This window comes from Pieris brassicae, chromosome 10, assembly GCF_905147105.1.
Source record: "Pieris brassicae chromosome 10, ilPieBrab1.1, whole genome shotgun sequence".
NCBI classification, from domain to species: Eukaryota; Metazoa; Arthropoda; class Insecta; order Lepidoptera; family Pieridae; genus Pieris; species Pieris brassicae.
The window spans coordinates 13,374,720-13,391,829 of record NC_059674.1 but is presented as its reverse complement, the minus strand read 5'-3'; the positions used below and the strand labels follow the sequence as shown (position 1 = coordinate 13,391,829).

At 33.3% G+C, this 17,110-nt stretch overlaps 1 protein-coding gene across 4 annotated transcripts in view; it reads left to right on the top strand.

Moving 5' to 3' along the window:
• The window catches only part of LOC123714971 (ankyrin-3-like), a 105,255-nt gene extending 88,842 nt beyond the window's left edge, over positions 1-16,413 (top strand). For 2 of the 4 annotated variants that reach the window (XM_045669686.1, XM_045669687.1), the window contains exons 21-36: positions 318-437; positions 3,406-3,513; positions 3,880-4,009; positions 4,597-4,785; positions 5,502-5,705; positions 6,238-6,386; positions 6,510-6,572; positions 6,996-7,122; positions 7,654-7,782; positions 8,151-8,243; positions 8,491-8,608; positions 8,727-8,839; positions 9,074-9,146; positions 9,222-12,500; positions 12,575-12,650; positions 13,255-14,118. In XM_045669686.1, coding sequence (XP_045525642.1) covers positions 318-437; positions 3,406-3,513; positions 3,880-4,009; positions 4,597-4,785; positions 5,502-5,705; positions 6,238-6,386; positions 6,510-6,572; positions 6,996-7,122; positions 7,654-7,782; positions 8,151-8,243; positions 8,491-8,608; positions 8,727-8,839; positions 9,074-9,146; positions 9,222-12,500; positions 12,575-12,650; positions 13,255-13,285 — 5,002 coding nt within the window. In that variant the 3' untranslated portion in view covers positions 13,286-14,118. Of the gene's footprint in view, positions 1-317; positions 438-3,405; positions 3,514-3,879; positions 4,010-4,596; positions 4,786-5,501; positions 5,706-6,237; positions 6,387-6,509; positions 6,573-6,995; positions 7,123-7,653; positions 7,783-8,150; positions 8,244-8,490; positions 8,609-8,726; positions 8,840-9,073; positions 9,147-9,221; positions 12,501-12,574; positions 12,651-13,254; positions 14,119-14,727 lie in introns of those variants that run through there. The other 2 variants (XM_045669685.1, XM_045669688.1) reach the window with 2 other exon arrangements.
• Positions 16,414-17,110: the final 697 nt, after the last annotated feature.

Genomic DNA, 17,110 nt, shown 5'->3' with positions numbered 1-17,110 from the left:
TACGTATATAATCTACATTTACTTGATAATCTTATCTGTTAAAGGTATATATCAAGCTATTAGATACAGTAATGTTCTTGCAGACTGATTTATTTCTCCCAAGATGGCTGCTTCTATTGTAATTTTTTTTAATAAAAACGAAATTTAAAATTATTCTTTATGCCAGCATAAGTATCAACAGTTTATTTATTTTAATTTTTTTACTTAGTATAGTAGTAGTAGTACAAATTTTTGTTTCTACTTAGTAATTTTTTATAATTTCCTATGGTGATATTTACTATTACACAACACATTATAGGCATATATGGCAATTTCAGTTTCTTGGTATCATTCGTGGTTGATGCTCGGGGCGGCGCCATGAAAGCGAAGCGACGTGGTGGTGTCAGAATTATCGTCCCACCAGCGGCCTGTGCAGCACCCACCAGAGTAACATGCAGGTAAATGAAAAGCTACAGAATTGCATACAGATTTTAAGGAAAATAAACTAAGAGTATTATATTTACAATAATAGTAAAATAGATGCAATTAGAGGACGACTAGACAATGTATAATATTGCCTTAAACTTAGATTACGTAACACGTGTGATAGTCTCCTTATGTAGTGAGAGAAGATTATAGAAAAAGAAAAACATTATTTTATATTATTTTAACTTAATTGTCTATTAAGTATGAAGTAGTCTATAATCAAATTTGCATACTAAAAAGAAAGAAACAAATTTTTATATGTATAGCATAACAATTTTCGTTTAAGGTTATTTAATAGAGATTTATAATGAAATGCGCTACGACGTAGACAGCGGGTTAATAGGGAAATGTATCCTACGCGAAATTATCTTATCTGTACACATGAAGGTCGCTAGCGATACAATAGGGCTGTCAACCTCTTTATAAATAAATAATGAGTATACCTATCCGTTGCCATGCCTTAATGGGTACCCCATATAAACTCAAACTCCAAATAACTTTATTCTTATAGCTAAACAAGTACACTTATGAACGTCAGAAAAGAAGTTAAATTAATTGTAAATTTACATTTACTACCAGTTCGCAAGTCGCTTTTTAATCGCTTATAATGTTAAAGTTCGTCTGGATCCGGCATGAACAATATTTTTTTTTGTTAAATTGATTATTTATTTGGCATAAAAAAAAACACAAAACACCTCATGTCCCATTGGATTTTCTCATCTTTTATCATCAGTCGAAAGTTATTTGTTTTTTTAATAAAAATAAAAAGATTGCGTTTGACGTTGTTTGAGAACGCGTTGACTGCCACTAAAAATCTACACCTACAATTTACATCTATCTGTAGAATGAATATTAAAACCGGGGCTTATTTTAAAAACAGATTATCCACATCCCTAGGATCATGTAATGTGACTCGTATTGTTTGCCCGGCTAAGGTTTGTTCGTTACGTCGTTGACTTGACCTTGCTGTTATTATGTGAACCAACAAGATGTAATTGATTTTCTTAATAAACAGAAAATTTACGAAAGACCCTTTTAAAATTGTTCATCTCCCATTTCTTCTTATTTCTCATGTACATAACTCTCGTGAAGAATAAAATATTTCTAGAGCAATAAATTATACAAAAAATACTAAACCCGCCGCTTTTATGACGCGCTGGCGTTTGCAAGGAGAGCACAACTTGTCTAATAAATGTGCAATGAATCGGACACATGAATTTGGTGTTAAATATTTATACCAAGACTTCAAACGATTGGTCTAATAATGATTTAAATTTTTGTTACCATTTTTTCAGGCGAGAAATGCAATATTTCTTCAATTAATTCAATAACTAAAATTGTCCAATAAGGCTTTAAAAGTATTAAGATAAGTCTGACAAAATACTAAAATTTTACCATTACCAAGTACTTTCTTATACTTACTCACCGTTTCATATCCATGCCATAAATAAGATTAACAGCTCGTGCCAAAAATTTATTCATGTAAACAATATGATAACGTGACCTTCATTCAATACAAGGACTTTGTGATGTTTTCTATGTGCGGAGTTAAATATTGGGGATAATTGGTAAAAATATATACATTAGTTGACGTTCCTCGTGTATATTTACTTAAAAAGTATTATTATACTACTCTACACTACCCTTCATAGGGTTATCTAATCTTAACCAAATTTCTTAAATGGTAATTATTTGCATAACACGAGATTTCGAGTCGTATAAAGCCGATGTTGGAAAGGAAGTTTTATGTATGGTACTCTCGTAAAAAGTATTAAAACTGCCAAATTTTTTTAACCGCCTCATCGCATCTGCTGTATAAATATACCTCTATATAATATATTAACTTGTGCATTGAGGGAATATTTTTGTCTTGTGGGGCAAATTATCGCCAAAAGTAAAAAGTATGTAAAATATTTGAATATGAAACTTATTATAAAAATACAAAATAGAAGATCTTCCTAGTGGTACCCAACACACACAATTCAAAAAAGTATACGTATAAAGACATTACGAATACAACTGACGTTCTGTCTTAAAATAAGAAAGAACTGATGACTCAAGACAATAAATCTTTTAAATCTATGTGGGACTCAAATCTGCAGGTGACCTCATCTTTGGGTCATCCATATTTTCATTCATGAGCTGATTCTTTGTTGCATTATTATGTCTGCTTGTGTCACCTCAATTGTGAAATAGAATTCTTTGTTCTATAAGAGGATTGGGCGATTAATGGAATTAATACATTGCACTTATGTTAGTCATATAGAGTTTATTAAGGAAAACGAATAAACTTTTACACATAGTCTTAATCAAAACAACTACATACATATCTTATTATTACATTACGGATTATAAAATGTTTTCCATACATTTTGCTCATTCATATTATACACCTATATTATACGTCTGAAATATTTAAGCGTCCACGCCATTCGAAAAGTGCCCCTATTTTCACAATATATATATTTTTTTATTTATTTTGGAAGCGTCCCTAGTATCCATTAACAAGTAAACTAATAACCTAATAAACCTAAGAATCCGTAAATCCTACAGTCGTACCTTTAACACTAAAGTAGTGAATATATAAATAATTACGGGATATTTGCAACAATTATAGATAGGTTCACAGTGGTGAGATTAACTCAAAGCTATCGAATAAGCTCACGTTAATTAAACGCTTCGCCACTTTCAGTGAAAGAATGAATTAGACAATGCAACATCTGACTTATTGTATATAAATGTCACTTTATATACTACTTTCATATATTCACACTTTTACAATATTATTCTCGTGAGTCTGTGTATAGCACACCATCAGGTTTTAAAAAATTAGGACAACTGCGTCATCCGTGCGGTTGACCAATGTTCAAATGAAATCTGAACAGGCTTGGTTATATCGATATATGTTCATTGGAATAAAAATATCTCGTCCCTTTTTAGAGCAGCGACACGGCGCGCACCAGCGGCTGCTCCTCCACCACTTATGGAAGGCGAAGCTTTAGCCTCCAGACTTCTAGAACTGCAACCACAAGGAGCCAAATTTTTAGCGTAAGTTACTAATTCATACTTGTCCATCTATTTAGACGCTTTGGCAATATTTTTGGTATATGTATAACACTTTATACCTAATATAATTACTTTAAAAATAAATAAAAATAGTTGTACCGTTAAGGTGTGTTAGTAATACAGTAATAAATGAATGAACAAATATACTTTTCTGTGCCTAAAATAAAGAAACACTTGTAAAACATGACACAAAGTGCTGTAGGACTTTACATCTCTTTTGATAATTACGTAAATGTAAGGTTCATAACTATGAAGTAATTTATATATAATAAAAAAAATACATACGAACACCGTTATTATATACACCCCTTTTATCTCAATTATTTTAAAATACGTCATTTATTCCAGGCCCGTTATAATCGAAGTCCCAATATTCACGGCATCCTGTCCCGAACGAGAAATTGTAATCCTTCGCTCAGACACGGGAGAGACATGGCAGGACCACTACTTGCATAACAACGACAATGCTATGGTGCAGGTAAGGATTGGTGCTATTAAGAGTCTGAGTAATTGTATAGAAAAAATATTAGTACTAACGAAGATTAATGATTCAAGTAATTTGGAATGCTTTTCAATATACCTTTTACATTAATTATAGGTACTGTTCGAACAATACTTAACTCAGACAAACTTTTCTGAACGGTATATTTTCGATATAGTGGGAGTTGCTACCTAAAATTGAATCATCATTGCTGACAGGTTCTTAAAAAATAAATCAATGGTACTACAACCTTTATAGGTCTGGGCCTCAGATTTCTGTATCTGTTTCATGATCATTTGTTAATCCAATAAGTAGGTGAACAGCCTGACACACGCCGTCGACTTTTTGGGTCTAAGACAAGCCGATTTCCTCAAGATGTTTTCCTTCACCGTTCGAGCTAATAATTAATGCGCACATAGAAAATAGTCAATTGGTTCACAGCCGGAGATCGAACCTACGACCTCGGGGATGAGTGTCGCGAGTCTATTTTTGCCAAGTTCTTTACTTACTAAATTAATAAATGTGTCACTTAACAAACATGCAATGCATTTACCGACAATGAAACATATTTTTTTTTGTTGCAGGAGGCATTGACAAGGGAGAAACAAGAGCACGGCAACAGTGGAGAGACATTAGGAGAGAACGGAGAGAGAGTGACACGTATTATCACATGTGACTTCCCTCACTACTTGGCTGTGGTCTCCAGGGTCAGGCAAGAGGTCCATATCATTGGACCTGAGGGAGGCACTGTTTCCTCTGCGCATATACCCCAGGTGACTAATTGTTTCAGTAGATTTTTTATTCATAACATTATGTATTCGTATAATATATTTATGTAAAGATAATCGAAGTAAACTTGTTAAATCTTGTTACTTCAGAATGTAAAAAAACTTAGTAACTTAGTAAGTGTAGGTATTTCAACCATATCTGCACTATTCTACAATTTTACATAATAATAAAAATTGTTCTATAATCAACTTAAAATATCGCAAATTGTAAATAGCGAGTTACTGTGTATAAATGTTTATTTTATTATAAGTATGAAAGATAGTATTGTCTTTTGTTAACATAGCTTTTACAGATTGAAAGAAAACTCTTTTTAAACGGATTGAAGCTATGTCTTATTATTAAAAACTTATAATTTTTTACATAATTTTAAATTTAAATTTTTCCGACGTTTCGCGTGCTTTACAGCGTGCGTGGTCACGGTGACTGAAGACAAAAGGTGTTAAATGTCAAAAGTATCACAGCTGTAGAGAAAGTTGTGTTATCTGTATTTATTTCCCCGGAGTTTGTACGGTAGGGTGGACTCAATTTCCGCACTTAGACGCGTAGTTGGTCCGTTGTGCGTAGTACCCCGGAGACGGTATCGACTTTAAATATATATAAAATAATTAAAAGTTTATAATAATATATAGCTTCAATCCGGTTAAAAAGTGTTTTCTTTCAGTATGAAATATTTAAAATTTTGTCTGTTATGGTAACCTAGGTCCAAGCGCTTTTCCCCCCACAAGCGCTCACAAAGCGTATACGCGTCGGTCTCCAAGCGCACGGAGCGAACAGTGGTGTGACCCGCAGAGTCCTACCCCGTCATGCAGCTGTGTCTCCAGTACTGACAGTGGAGCCCCGAAGAAGGAAATTCCATAGGAGTATTACACTTACTGTGCCCCTGCCACACCCGGCTGATCAGAAGGTGAGTCTTACATCATTTATTCAACACTTAAATAATTAGAACAACGGGCGGCCCTATCCCTTTTAGCGATATCTTACAAGAAGGAAGGAAACGTGCTCAATTGAAAGGAATCAAAAGTAGGCGAAACTATATAACTCTTTTTACTTCCTCCGTCGAATGAAATTTACGGCGAAAAGAAAAACACGGAACTATGTTATTTGAGTGATTTATTGAGTTGTTTTATTTAGAAAGACCGTCGAACAGTAACCGTGAAATAATTAGCGATAAAATTTTGTATAGACTCGTCGCTCTATACTATGTCGAACCGTTAATTTTATATTTTTTAATAGATGACCTACCTTTGGTGTGCTTTTCACTTTTATCTAGTGTAAACCTAATGTACTGACTTATGATATTTTCGTATACCGTAAATACTAATTTACACATAATAAAATAATGGTTCGCAAGCACGCAAATATACTATACTATATATGTAAAGAGCTTATTACTCAATTTCGAGTAATGATTTTAACTAAACATGACCATTTTCCAGCCAGGTGAAAAACCATCTACAGCAAATCTTCGACTCCTATGCTCCATAATGGGTGGGCAGGCAAGGGCCGTGTGGGAAGACGTTACTGGATCTACTCCGCTTACCATCACAGATGACTGCGCTTCCTTTACTACTACTGTATCTGCCAGGTAAATTTACTATTAGTTTACAGAAAACTGTCTAATGATATATAAATATCCTGTAGAAAATACGAAGCGCTATACAAAGCCTAGGGCTGTTCAGTGAAAATACTATTTAATACTACTTCACAGATTCTGGCTCATGAATTGTCAAAATGTCAGCGACGCTACAAAGATGGCTACAGAACTTTACAGGTATTAAATTTTATATTTCGCTTTGTATTCTTAACTCCTTTGGTAGGTAACATTCCAGTAGCGATTCACTTTAGTGTATTACGATTAGACTAATGAATGACGTTCAATTTTGCGGTCATTTGAAGGCTAATTTAGGTGCAAGGTGAGACGGTTCTTTACTCTGAGCCACCGCTTGCAACTGTATAAAACGCCTCTCACCTCTGGGCGGAAGCTCCAGGAAGGTACCAGCTCCTACCATTTGACCGTATTAAACGACCGTATTCGCTTTGCTTTCGTTCCCTTGGCGTTGTGTAGAAATGTGATGGTGAGCCTCTTGCCCGTTTGCCTCCCATTAAAAAACTGGTCAATGTGAGTTAAAATCGAGTTCTCGTAATAAAGTACTTAGTTTTTTTGTATGTTAGGCTTAAAGGGAATATTTTACAGACAAATGTTGGTGGTGCCATTTGAAGTACGCATCGTGGTCTTAGGCAAACGTTTGGATGCGCTCGAGGGCCGCTTGCTGGTTCTATACATTACCGATAGATACGCCTATGAAACTCTTTTGCAACAGGTACTTAAGAAATTTCTAGCTATAAGTCTTATATATGGACTACTACTGCAATATTATTCTAAACATAGGTCTTCTGAACGTTTATTAAAATGTACGTAGGTCCTGTGCTAGTTTTAAAATGTATTTCCATTTCACTGGTATTAAATGTTGAATCAATTTGCCCAATTAAAACCCAATGTAGATTAATATTTGTTTTCTCTACCTCTAAGTAATTTTAACCTATTTTATTTTAATGGTATTTAATTAAGATAAAATATAGATTGTGAGATTATATTGGCAAAGGTAAAATTCAATGTAGTCTATAACCAAAATAAGAGCGTACCAATTTTTAAAAGCCCCACAACGCAATAGCCGCCCATTTTGTAATTTTGTTCTTTAAAAACAAAACCCATATTATTTATACATTTTGACAGTTGACAGCTGACATTCGACTCAAATGAATATCTAATTTATAATACACCTCAGTTCGTATGTATGAGTATTGCCACAATGGTAACTAACATAAAAGTGAAATTATATTTAAAATTTCAGGAGCATTACACAGAGATAGCCCACTCGACGTCCGTCCGGTTCCTGGATGGTAAAGAAGTATTTCTGGAATTTTCTGGCAATCTCATTCCAGTTACAAAATCCGGCAGCCAACCATTATTTACCTTTGAGGTAACGATCATTATAATAGTTCTAGGTATGCTTTAGCTAGTCTACTATAACATTAAAATATGTTTACTTTACAGTATGATTACCCTGTAACTTAAGAGCGAATTTAACTATAATTCCGATTGAAATTTCAGTTTTCGTACCACGTATTCCATGTTAACGAAGTTGAAATTTTACGTTAGACTTAATTTTTTCTTTTTTTTTACTACTAGGTTAGACTAGAGAGTGCCATAGAGTAATGAATCACAATTTAGTTATAACCAAGTGTAATAATCGCTAATGAACCTCATACTAGGAGTATTTAGGAGTATTTGATATTATATGTTAGTAACACATTTCCAAAATACTATTTCCTTATCTGTACATTACAGGCATTCAAGGACAATCGTGTAGAATTCACCGTACGCGTGAAGCATCACGAAGAAAGTCCCTCTGGCAGAATTTACTTCATGAACGAGCCTAAAGTGAGTATTATAATTGTCTATTTATCATACTTCTACAGGTTAAAACTTACGTTACGTTAAAGTTGCGATATGTTTATTCATTTACAAGAAAAAGCATAAAGCATAAAGCTCGATCAGACCCAATGATGAGTGTATTTTTCATGGAGCAATTACGGGTATTCAAACAACTGGTACAAGAATATCACGACTTAGTATCAGAAACATTATTAATATTGCTTCAAACTCACCATATTTCATACTTAATCAGGTGGCAAAAGGAGAACAGTCACAGACTCCAGCGTGCGTACTTGACGTGGAACTACCCGAACGTATTGTGCCGCGCGCCGCTAAGAGTCAGATGGACTATTTGAACCTTGATCAATCAGGTAATTTACTTTTTTTTAATTAACCTTAATTTTGCGTTTTACATGAATTCTGGGTTATTTTCATATAATCTGCAAAAATCGTTTGATAGACAGACAATAACTTGTAACATTTTTACAGGTTTTGATGCATTAAAAGATGAACTGAGCTTCCACTGGAATGACCACAACCACAGCATTGGACCGCCATCTCTTCCTACTCATCATGAAACTTCTCCAAAACTCAACGGACACGTGAGTCTCCATATAAACATACATACATTATTATATATGCAAGGGTAATGCCAGTATTCAACACTCTAGTACCCCATTATTTTTCTAGATTGTCAAACCATGCTTGCTCTGTAGTAATTTTAGAAAATATCGACTAGAATGCCCGCCCCTAAGTCATTGACCATACAACATGGGTAATGTTCACGAGCTTGCAATCATTCCTCATCAAATGCATTAAAAACCTTCATTTTCTAGGACAAAACCATTGCAAATGGTAATGTGAAATTGCCTTCCAAGGATACTGATGATGTGAAGCCTAAACCACACGGTAAATTTATATCTTTTAAGAAATGTTTTCGATTCTTCAATCAAACATTTATTTATCACCATTTTAATGTTTCAGTCAACGGTGATTCAATAAATGTTGACTCCAACAAGGTAAAAGCAACATTTGATTCTGACGAAGACAAAACACCGATGAATACATTGGAGAAAGGCAAAAAGAAACAAGATGGTGGTTTCTTCGGTGGCCTGGCTGGCAAAGTGAAGAACGTGTTTGGAGGCAGTGAAGAAAAAGAAGACAGTAAAGAATCTTCGCCTAAGCCGCAGCCTAAGCCTCGCGAGTCTAAAGACAAATCGCCGCCTAAACCCGCACCAAGAATTATAAACGAAGACTTATTAGAAAAAGTTGATGATATGTTCAAAGATCTTAAAGTAAAACCACATGTAAAGATAGATGATGATGCAAACAATCGAGTGTACTTGACAAAATTAATTGTTGATGAAGATCAACCAAGCCTAAAGGAAAAAACTGAAGATGTGTACCATCAGTATGAGCATATGCAACCTGTGGAAACGCCATTGCACTGTCAAAAAACTGATCCATTCCAATTCTACACTGGTTGCTGTGAGGGTAAGTACAAGCATGGCGAAAAACATCGCCATGATGAAACCTCAAATTTAGCAGACAGGATAGAACATGTTAACTTTACCGTTCACGAAACTATTCAAGAAATTGCAGATCGGGCTGATAATGAATCTAAGGATGTTTTAGATAAACTTGACACAGAAAAAGATAGCTTAAGGAATGATGCATCACAAATTAGTGAAAATGCAAAGAAAAATATTCAAAACTATAACAATGACCTTGTAATTGTTGAAGAAACTTTAAAGAACAATGTTCAGAATGGAGTTAACCAATTAGGTAATTCCCTTTCAGGAAAAACTGATTATATTTCAGAAGAATCTCTAAAAACAAAATCTGATTTCGATAACTTAAACACTGAAGTAAGAACTAAAGCAGAAGCTGAGGTAGAAAATATTCAGACAGCAGCACAAGATATTGTTAATAACATTCTAAATCAAGCAAGCCCTCCAATATCTGACCACAAAAGCTTTGTAATGGATTTCTTAGCTGCCGAACAATTGGAAGCATCTAGACACCTAGAAGAAATTAATCAGAAAAAGCAAGATACTGAAATGTCTCTTAAAGATAAAGCACAAGAAAGCGTAACTAAAATAAAAGAAACGGCACATGATGTTAAGAATGACATAAGTCAAAAAACTGAGGGCTTGAAAAATAATATTAAGGATAAAGTAGAAAGTGGTAAAGATGCTACTAAAGAAAACATAACCGACTTAAAAGAAAACATTGGTAAGAAGACAAATAGCTTTAAAAAAGGTACTAAAAACAAGATTGAAGATATTAAAGATGCTACCAACGAGAAATTAAGTGACATAGGAGATGCGATTGATTTGGCAAAAGAAAATGCTGAAAAAGGCGCTGAAAACATGAAAAATAAGGCTAAGGAAGCCAAGGAAAATGTCAAAGTGGAAGGTAAGAAAAAATCGAAAGAGGGAAAGAATTTCTTTACTGGTCTTGTCCACAACATCTTTGGTGAAAAAGAAAAAGTTGAAGAAGATGTGAAAGCAAAGGTTTTCGAAGGTAAAAAATCAGCTATTAAGTTATCGAAACAAGCTTCTCAGATGAAAGAAGACGCTGAGGAGACAGTGGCCAAGAAACAAGAACAGTGTACAGATTTTCTTAACAATGAAACTCAAATCATTAGTAGTCGTCAAGAAGAGATAGTTAACGACGGCAATGACCTTATTGAAAAGATACAAAATAAAACTGAAGAACTCAAGGATATAGTTCAAAATACAAAAAGTGCGGTAGCTGTTACTGTACAGGAGGTTGAACACGATGCTACCAATTTTAAAGATAAAATTGATCTTGATGCGAAAAATCAAACGACACTATTGTTAGATAATGTTGAAGAAAAGAAGAACAAAGTCAGCCAAGAACTAGAAAATGTTAAGAATAACGCAATACACAATGTACAAGAAACTGCAAACAACGCTATTAACGAAATTGAAAGCAAAAAAGAACAAGTTACCATAAATGCTCATAACCAAGCTGAGGAATTAATAAAAAATGTTCAAAGCCAAGCAGAAGAAAAAGCTGTAAAAATTAAGGACACACAAGAAAAAGTAGTCCATTTTGTAGAAGATAAAACAAGTGATATGTTGGATGTAATAGAACTGAAAAGAGGGGATCTCACGCTAAGCGAAAATAATCTAATAGAAAATATTCAAAGTACAAAAAATAATTTATTACAGAATACAGAAGAAGCAACAGATCATGCAATGAAAGATTTGCAAAAGAAAACTAGTCAAATTGTTCAAAATATATATGATGAAAGAGAAAAGGCTATAAAAAGTGCACAATCAAAAAGTGATGAGATAGTTAAGAGCGTAAAAATTAAAGAAGATGAATTTACAACGGCTATCCAAGATAAAACACACGCAGCCACCGAAGCTCTTACTAATACTAGGGCAGTGGTAGAACAGGTAGTTCAAAAAAAGAAGGACAATTTACGGGACACCGAGGCCTTTGTACAAAATGCCGCTACCGACCATATGAACAGGATACGTAAAGAGGCGGAAAATACTACAGAGGATATTAAACGAACAGCCGAAGAAACGTTAAATGCGGCCACAAACAAAAAATCGGAAATTGAAGCTAATTTTATTAATAAAGTTACAGAAATGAAAGAATCAGGGAAAAGCCACGTAGATGAAGTTAAGAAAACTTCATATTCTAAAGCAGATGAAGTGAAAGAATCAGCGGAACAAGCGTTCGATTACGTTAAAGACTCGTCCTTGGGCGCTTTCGATATGATCGAAGCCGCAGCAATGGACAAAGTAACCGACGCCACCGACACATGGGATGATCTTCAGAGCAGCACGCGGGATACGTACGCAGATATAAAGGACGATTTCCATGGATTAGAAAGTTCCGCTCAAGACACGCTACACAGTTTGCAAAGCTCAGCTGGAAACACGTTTGACAGTTTGGATGATTCCACTCGGGAAGTCATTGGCGACGTACAAATATCCGCTCGTAAAGCTGAAGAGACTTCTAAGGAGCTATTCGGGTCTGCTAAAGATTCTTTTGAAGGTTTTACTGTCACGGCGGGTAATAAATTAGAGGATGCTAAAGGCGCGGCGAATGATAGGATAGATGAGGCTGGGCAAAGGCTAGACAAGGCTGAGAATATAGTTGTGGAAGAGGTCAAAGCTACTGGGGCTAATGTAGCAGAGAGTGTGACGTCAGAAGCGGATAAATTCGCGAGTAATCTTAATGACTTGGGCAACTCTGTCTTTGGAATGTCTGGTAAAGGTATGCATGTGTAAAATATGTAAAGTTTTATATGTTCTTACAACTGTTTAATAAAATATAAATATTTGGTACAGGTTTCATGAAAGATTCGAGTAAAAAATTACTTGCTTCGGAAAAATCACAGTCATCGCCACACAAAAAGACCTCAGGGTAAGTTTATTATTGTGTACAATAAATTTTTTGAAAACCATTAAATGTATAATATAGCATAAATTAATAAAGGCACAACTAATTCACATGATTGCATTTATACGTGGAAATCTATTATTGCATTATTTTATTAAAATACAATTCCAGAAATATTTTGAGATCTATTATTTCCTATAAATAATATATCAATTACTTTTTTTAACGTTTAATTAAAAGACGGTATGCATACGTACTTGTAACATTAGATAGTTAATTCTTGTAAAATAATACACACGACTAAAACTTTATGACTTAATGAAAGTATGTAATAACATTTGTACATTAATAGTCATCACAGTTAAATGACGATAGCTTATTAATGATTTCTATAAATGTAACTATGTCAAGCGCGTGAATCTTACCCCAAAGTACATTAATCTATATGAAAATTCCTTTAAATGCGTGACACGTCATTACAGACATTTTATACGCATTTTGTTTCCAAACGTTTTTTTGACCACTTTTGACGATAATACAAGTTCACTGAACTGTAACAGATGTATTTCGAGAATTGTATTGTAATCTGTGATACACATTGCCTGCTAACACATGCACCGCCTTGCAGAATACCGAAGCTCAAGAAAAAGAAGAAATAAGCGACTATCGACCGAGGGCCACCGAACGAAAGTATGATTATAACTTAGATGTAATATTTATTGTTGTTATTTTATACGATACGCTTGTTTTAACTTCGAGTGTAATAAGTTGTTAAAACAGATGTATCGTGATTTTATGTCAATTTTGTGGCACTTGACAATGTGTGACATTTTAAAATTCTATTAGATTTCATGGAATTGTCTCTTTAAATTAATAAAAATCGAGTTTTAAATATTTCTTTAAATATACTTGAGTCACAAAATAGACATAGTGCACTGACGACTCTTAGAGTTGTATTTATTTAAAATATTTTATCGTTTTCTATTATTAAGGAGATTCTTATTAAGCCATCTCGAATGTACAAACAAGTACAACCAATGTCAAGATCGAAGATTTCAAAGAAATCGTATTTTCACGTTTAATACTTTAAAATTTTATTAATTTATACAAATCTTTAAAATCATGTCTTGCCTGCATTGTTTAATCAATTGACGAATTTTATTCAATTTAAAAATATATTGACAAATTTTATTTACTTTGTAACATTTTTAATAGAGATTTTACGTTGCGTAATTTATTTTACTTTATCTGTGTTCTTTTTTTAAAAAAAGTCTACGTTGCTTGTACAGTATTTAATCAGGAATTGTGTATTTTCACTTTGACACTTTAACTTAGTAAAAGTGATGTGTATGGATGTAGCTATAGCTTTTGTCTAGATCTGCTAGGTTATTTATTTTTTATACCGTATTTTGACCTTCTCTTGATAGATGTATGTATATTAAATGTCACAAAATGTGCTAAAATATTTCAGAATAAATATTAAGAAAACTTTTTGTGTGGTTTTTCTAGCCTAGATTTTTAATTTGCGATGCAATAATGCTTTGAATAAGTGTATATTGATGTTTTTATTTTAATAGCATAGACCCACTGCAATTACTATGCCCAAGGTATGATTTCAGGTAAAAATTCTCCAATTTAAAAAACACAGATACACTCACAAACACATTGTGTCACGTCATCATATTATATACTAACGTCACATACATGGCTAATCCCTTTACTTTTTTTCTTAATCATAAATCAAGTATAAACTATAGACTGTCAATGCTACTGGCCAATAGGGTGACGTTTGTATGTAAATCTGTCATGTGTCACAAATGTCAATCTCACTTTCGCGATGTCAAGGATGTCACCTTTTCACTGCATTGCACTCGCTTGGGTAAGTTGGTTTGCGCATTTTCCCTAAGTATTGCTAATTATTTAATACAATCCTTTCTTTAACATGTTTTTGTAAGTATTATAAAACAGGTTGCAAGGATAAATGTACTATTTTGCATAAATGCAGAAAGTTATTTAATTTTTATTATAAAGTTCTAATTTGTAAAAGAAATAATGAAAATTCTATCAAGATTATTTCTTAATTTGATTATTAATTTTTCAGGTTTTTCTCAAAACTGCGTCGCAACCACTGAGCAACGGTGATCTTAATCAGTTGATAAAATCCACCTAGCTATATTTAATTAAATCTTCCAATACTAATACAAGTAAGGGGCTTTATAATCGAAATATTTAATGTAATTTAGTGCTATCCCCATAAAATTATTATAGTAAATAAAAATCTTTAGTTTTTGTAAATACATTTTATTTTATATTTTGATTTCGTTACAACGCATATAATCTAGATTTAGTTATACTTCGAGAACGAAAATAAATTACAGCTGTTTTAAATTATTATTTTAATTTATTAAGAATTTTCACTTGTGATGTATTCTATAGAAGTAACTAAACGTTTCTAGAGTGTGACTGTCAATATAAAGCTATATTGTTTGAAAGAAATTCTAAAATGTAATGTGTATTATACTTTACAATACCTTATCACATACAAAAAACATAAGATATTATATTCTAGCACAAGCGTAATATGCGTTAATATGCTTTGTTTATAAGTAAAGTAATACGTATTGATGTGGTACAAAGTGTTGATCATCTAAGATAATATTAAATATTTCTACAGCGTACCCGTAGTACCAACGTTACGTAATTTGTATAATTGGCAATATATAATTATTTCATAGACAACTTGAAATGAACTGAATGATTGATGTATATTAGAAGAACTAAAGAAAGCAAGGAATAGTCAACAGAATTTGTGTACAAATTGTATGGACAAAATTTTAATATTCGATGCTAGTAGGGTAACAGATATTGTAAACAAACTTAACAAATACAGTGTAAACTCTATATAACGACACTGAAGAAACTATGCATTTTAGGGCGTTAATTGAAGAGAAGCAAATAGTATAGATAATCCATGACTCCTACTTATTAGTCATGGTCAACAACACCCTACACGTGCATCTCGATTTGTAAACAAACGAACGAATTTTTTAGAAAGTTTGTATGCTGACAGGCGAGTTTATTGCGGGCTAAAATAATAAAGCGACGAAAGAACGTACACAGCTATGCAGTTTTTACTTATTTTAGCAACTTAAAAAGTACTTTATTACTCAATTGTTGCCGTTATTGATATTGGGTGTAATGCCATGTAGAGTGTATCATTGTATGGAACACAAGCTAAACCAAAGAAAGCCAATTGACTTCGACGCTTTAGGGACTTCGTCAAGTAGACGGACGTTACATGGAGTTTACACTGTATAGAACATTTACAACAATAAATGAGTAGATCAAAGAGAATTTAAAAAAAAACAAGTTTACTAAAAAGATTTTCTATGTTCGATGGTTAAAAATAAATATTTGACTTATTATCATCATATATCTACAAATCATCACAGGTTTAAAACCTATAATTTTTTATGGTGCACGTTTCCTATTTACATCTAACGTTTAACGGTCCGTAAATTGAGGCATAAACGAGAATATACAATTGGACACTCGTTAGAATAAAATAGGAACCGACTTATTGAGGTGAAATTATTGTGTCTTATAGTGTGATTTGTGTGTCTAGAATTTTATGTAAATTAAAGTACCTAACAAAGAATTGATTAATAATTATTCTGAATGTACTGTGATGCCAAAATTTTTAGAAAATATCTTTTGTTATTATTTATAGAGTTTATTGTCACCCTATTTAATGCTTTTAGTAATAAATGATTATGATTACATTGAATTTATATTTTATTTATACTTATAAATCTACAATACTACCCTTTATCCTTATATAAATACCTCCGAAATAATAGGTATAAAATTAATTATTATAGATGGGTAACTAGTAGTTTGATATTAACTATAACGAAGATCCCTTAGTCCTTTAATTTATGTACCTGATACTACTTTACAACTGGATGACGACACCAACATCGTCAAATTCATAAAATGCAATAGGCTGAAGTGGTTGAGACATGTGCACCGGACGATAGAACCCCAAGGTCCATACTAAACTCACATTTATAAAATTGTATGTCTATGATCGTTAATTTTGTGCATTATTTTGAGTCTTGTATATCGCGCTACACACAACTACTCGATAGACTTTCATCTTCAGAAACCTAAACGTCATCTTAAAATGTTTTAGACAAATTAAATATTTACCCTTACTAGTCTGTGGCTCTACCATAGTCGGGACCAGCTAGGGCTATTTTGTGAGCGGACACATTGCCTTTTATTTCGATGTGCGCAATTAGAACTCGCTCCGGCATTCCTGAGACACGAAAATCGATGTCGTAGGTCAAGTACAGAAGGCTGATCACCTACATTCATATTAAGTAAAACGCTCAGGAAACAGATACTGAAATCTTAGGCCGTAGGTTGTAGCGCCACTGGTTTTAATCTTACATCGCGTCGCCTCTGGCGGAAAGGTGAAA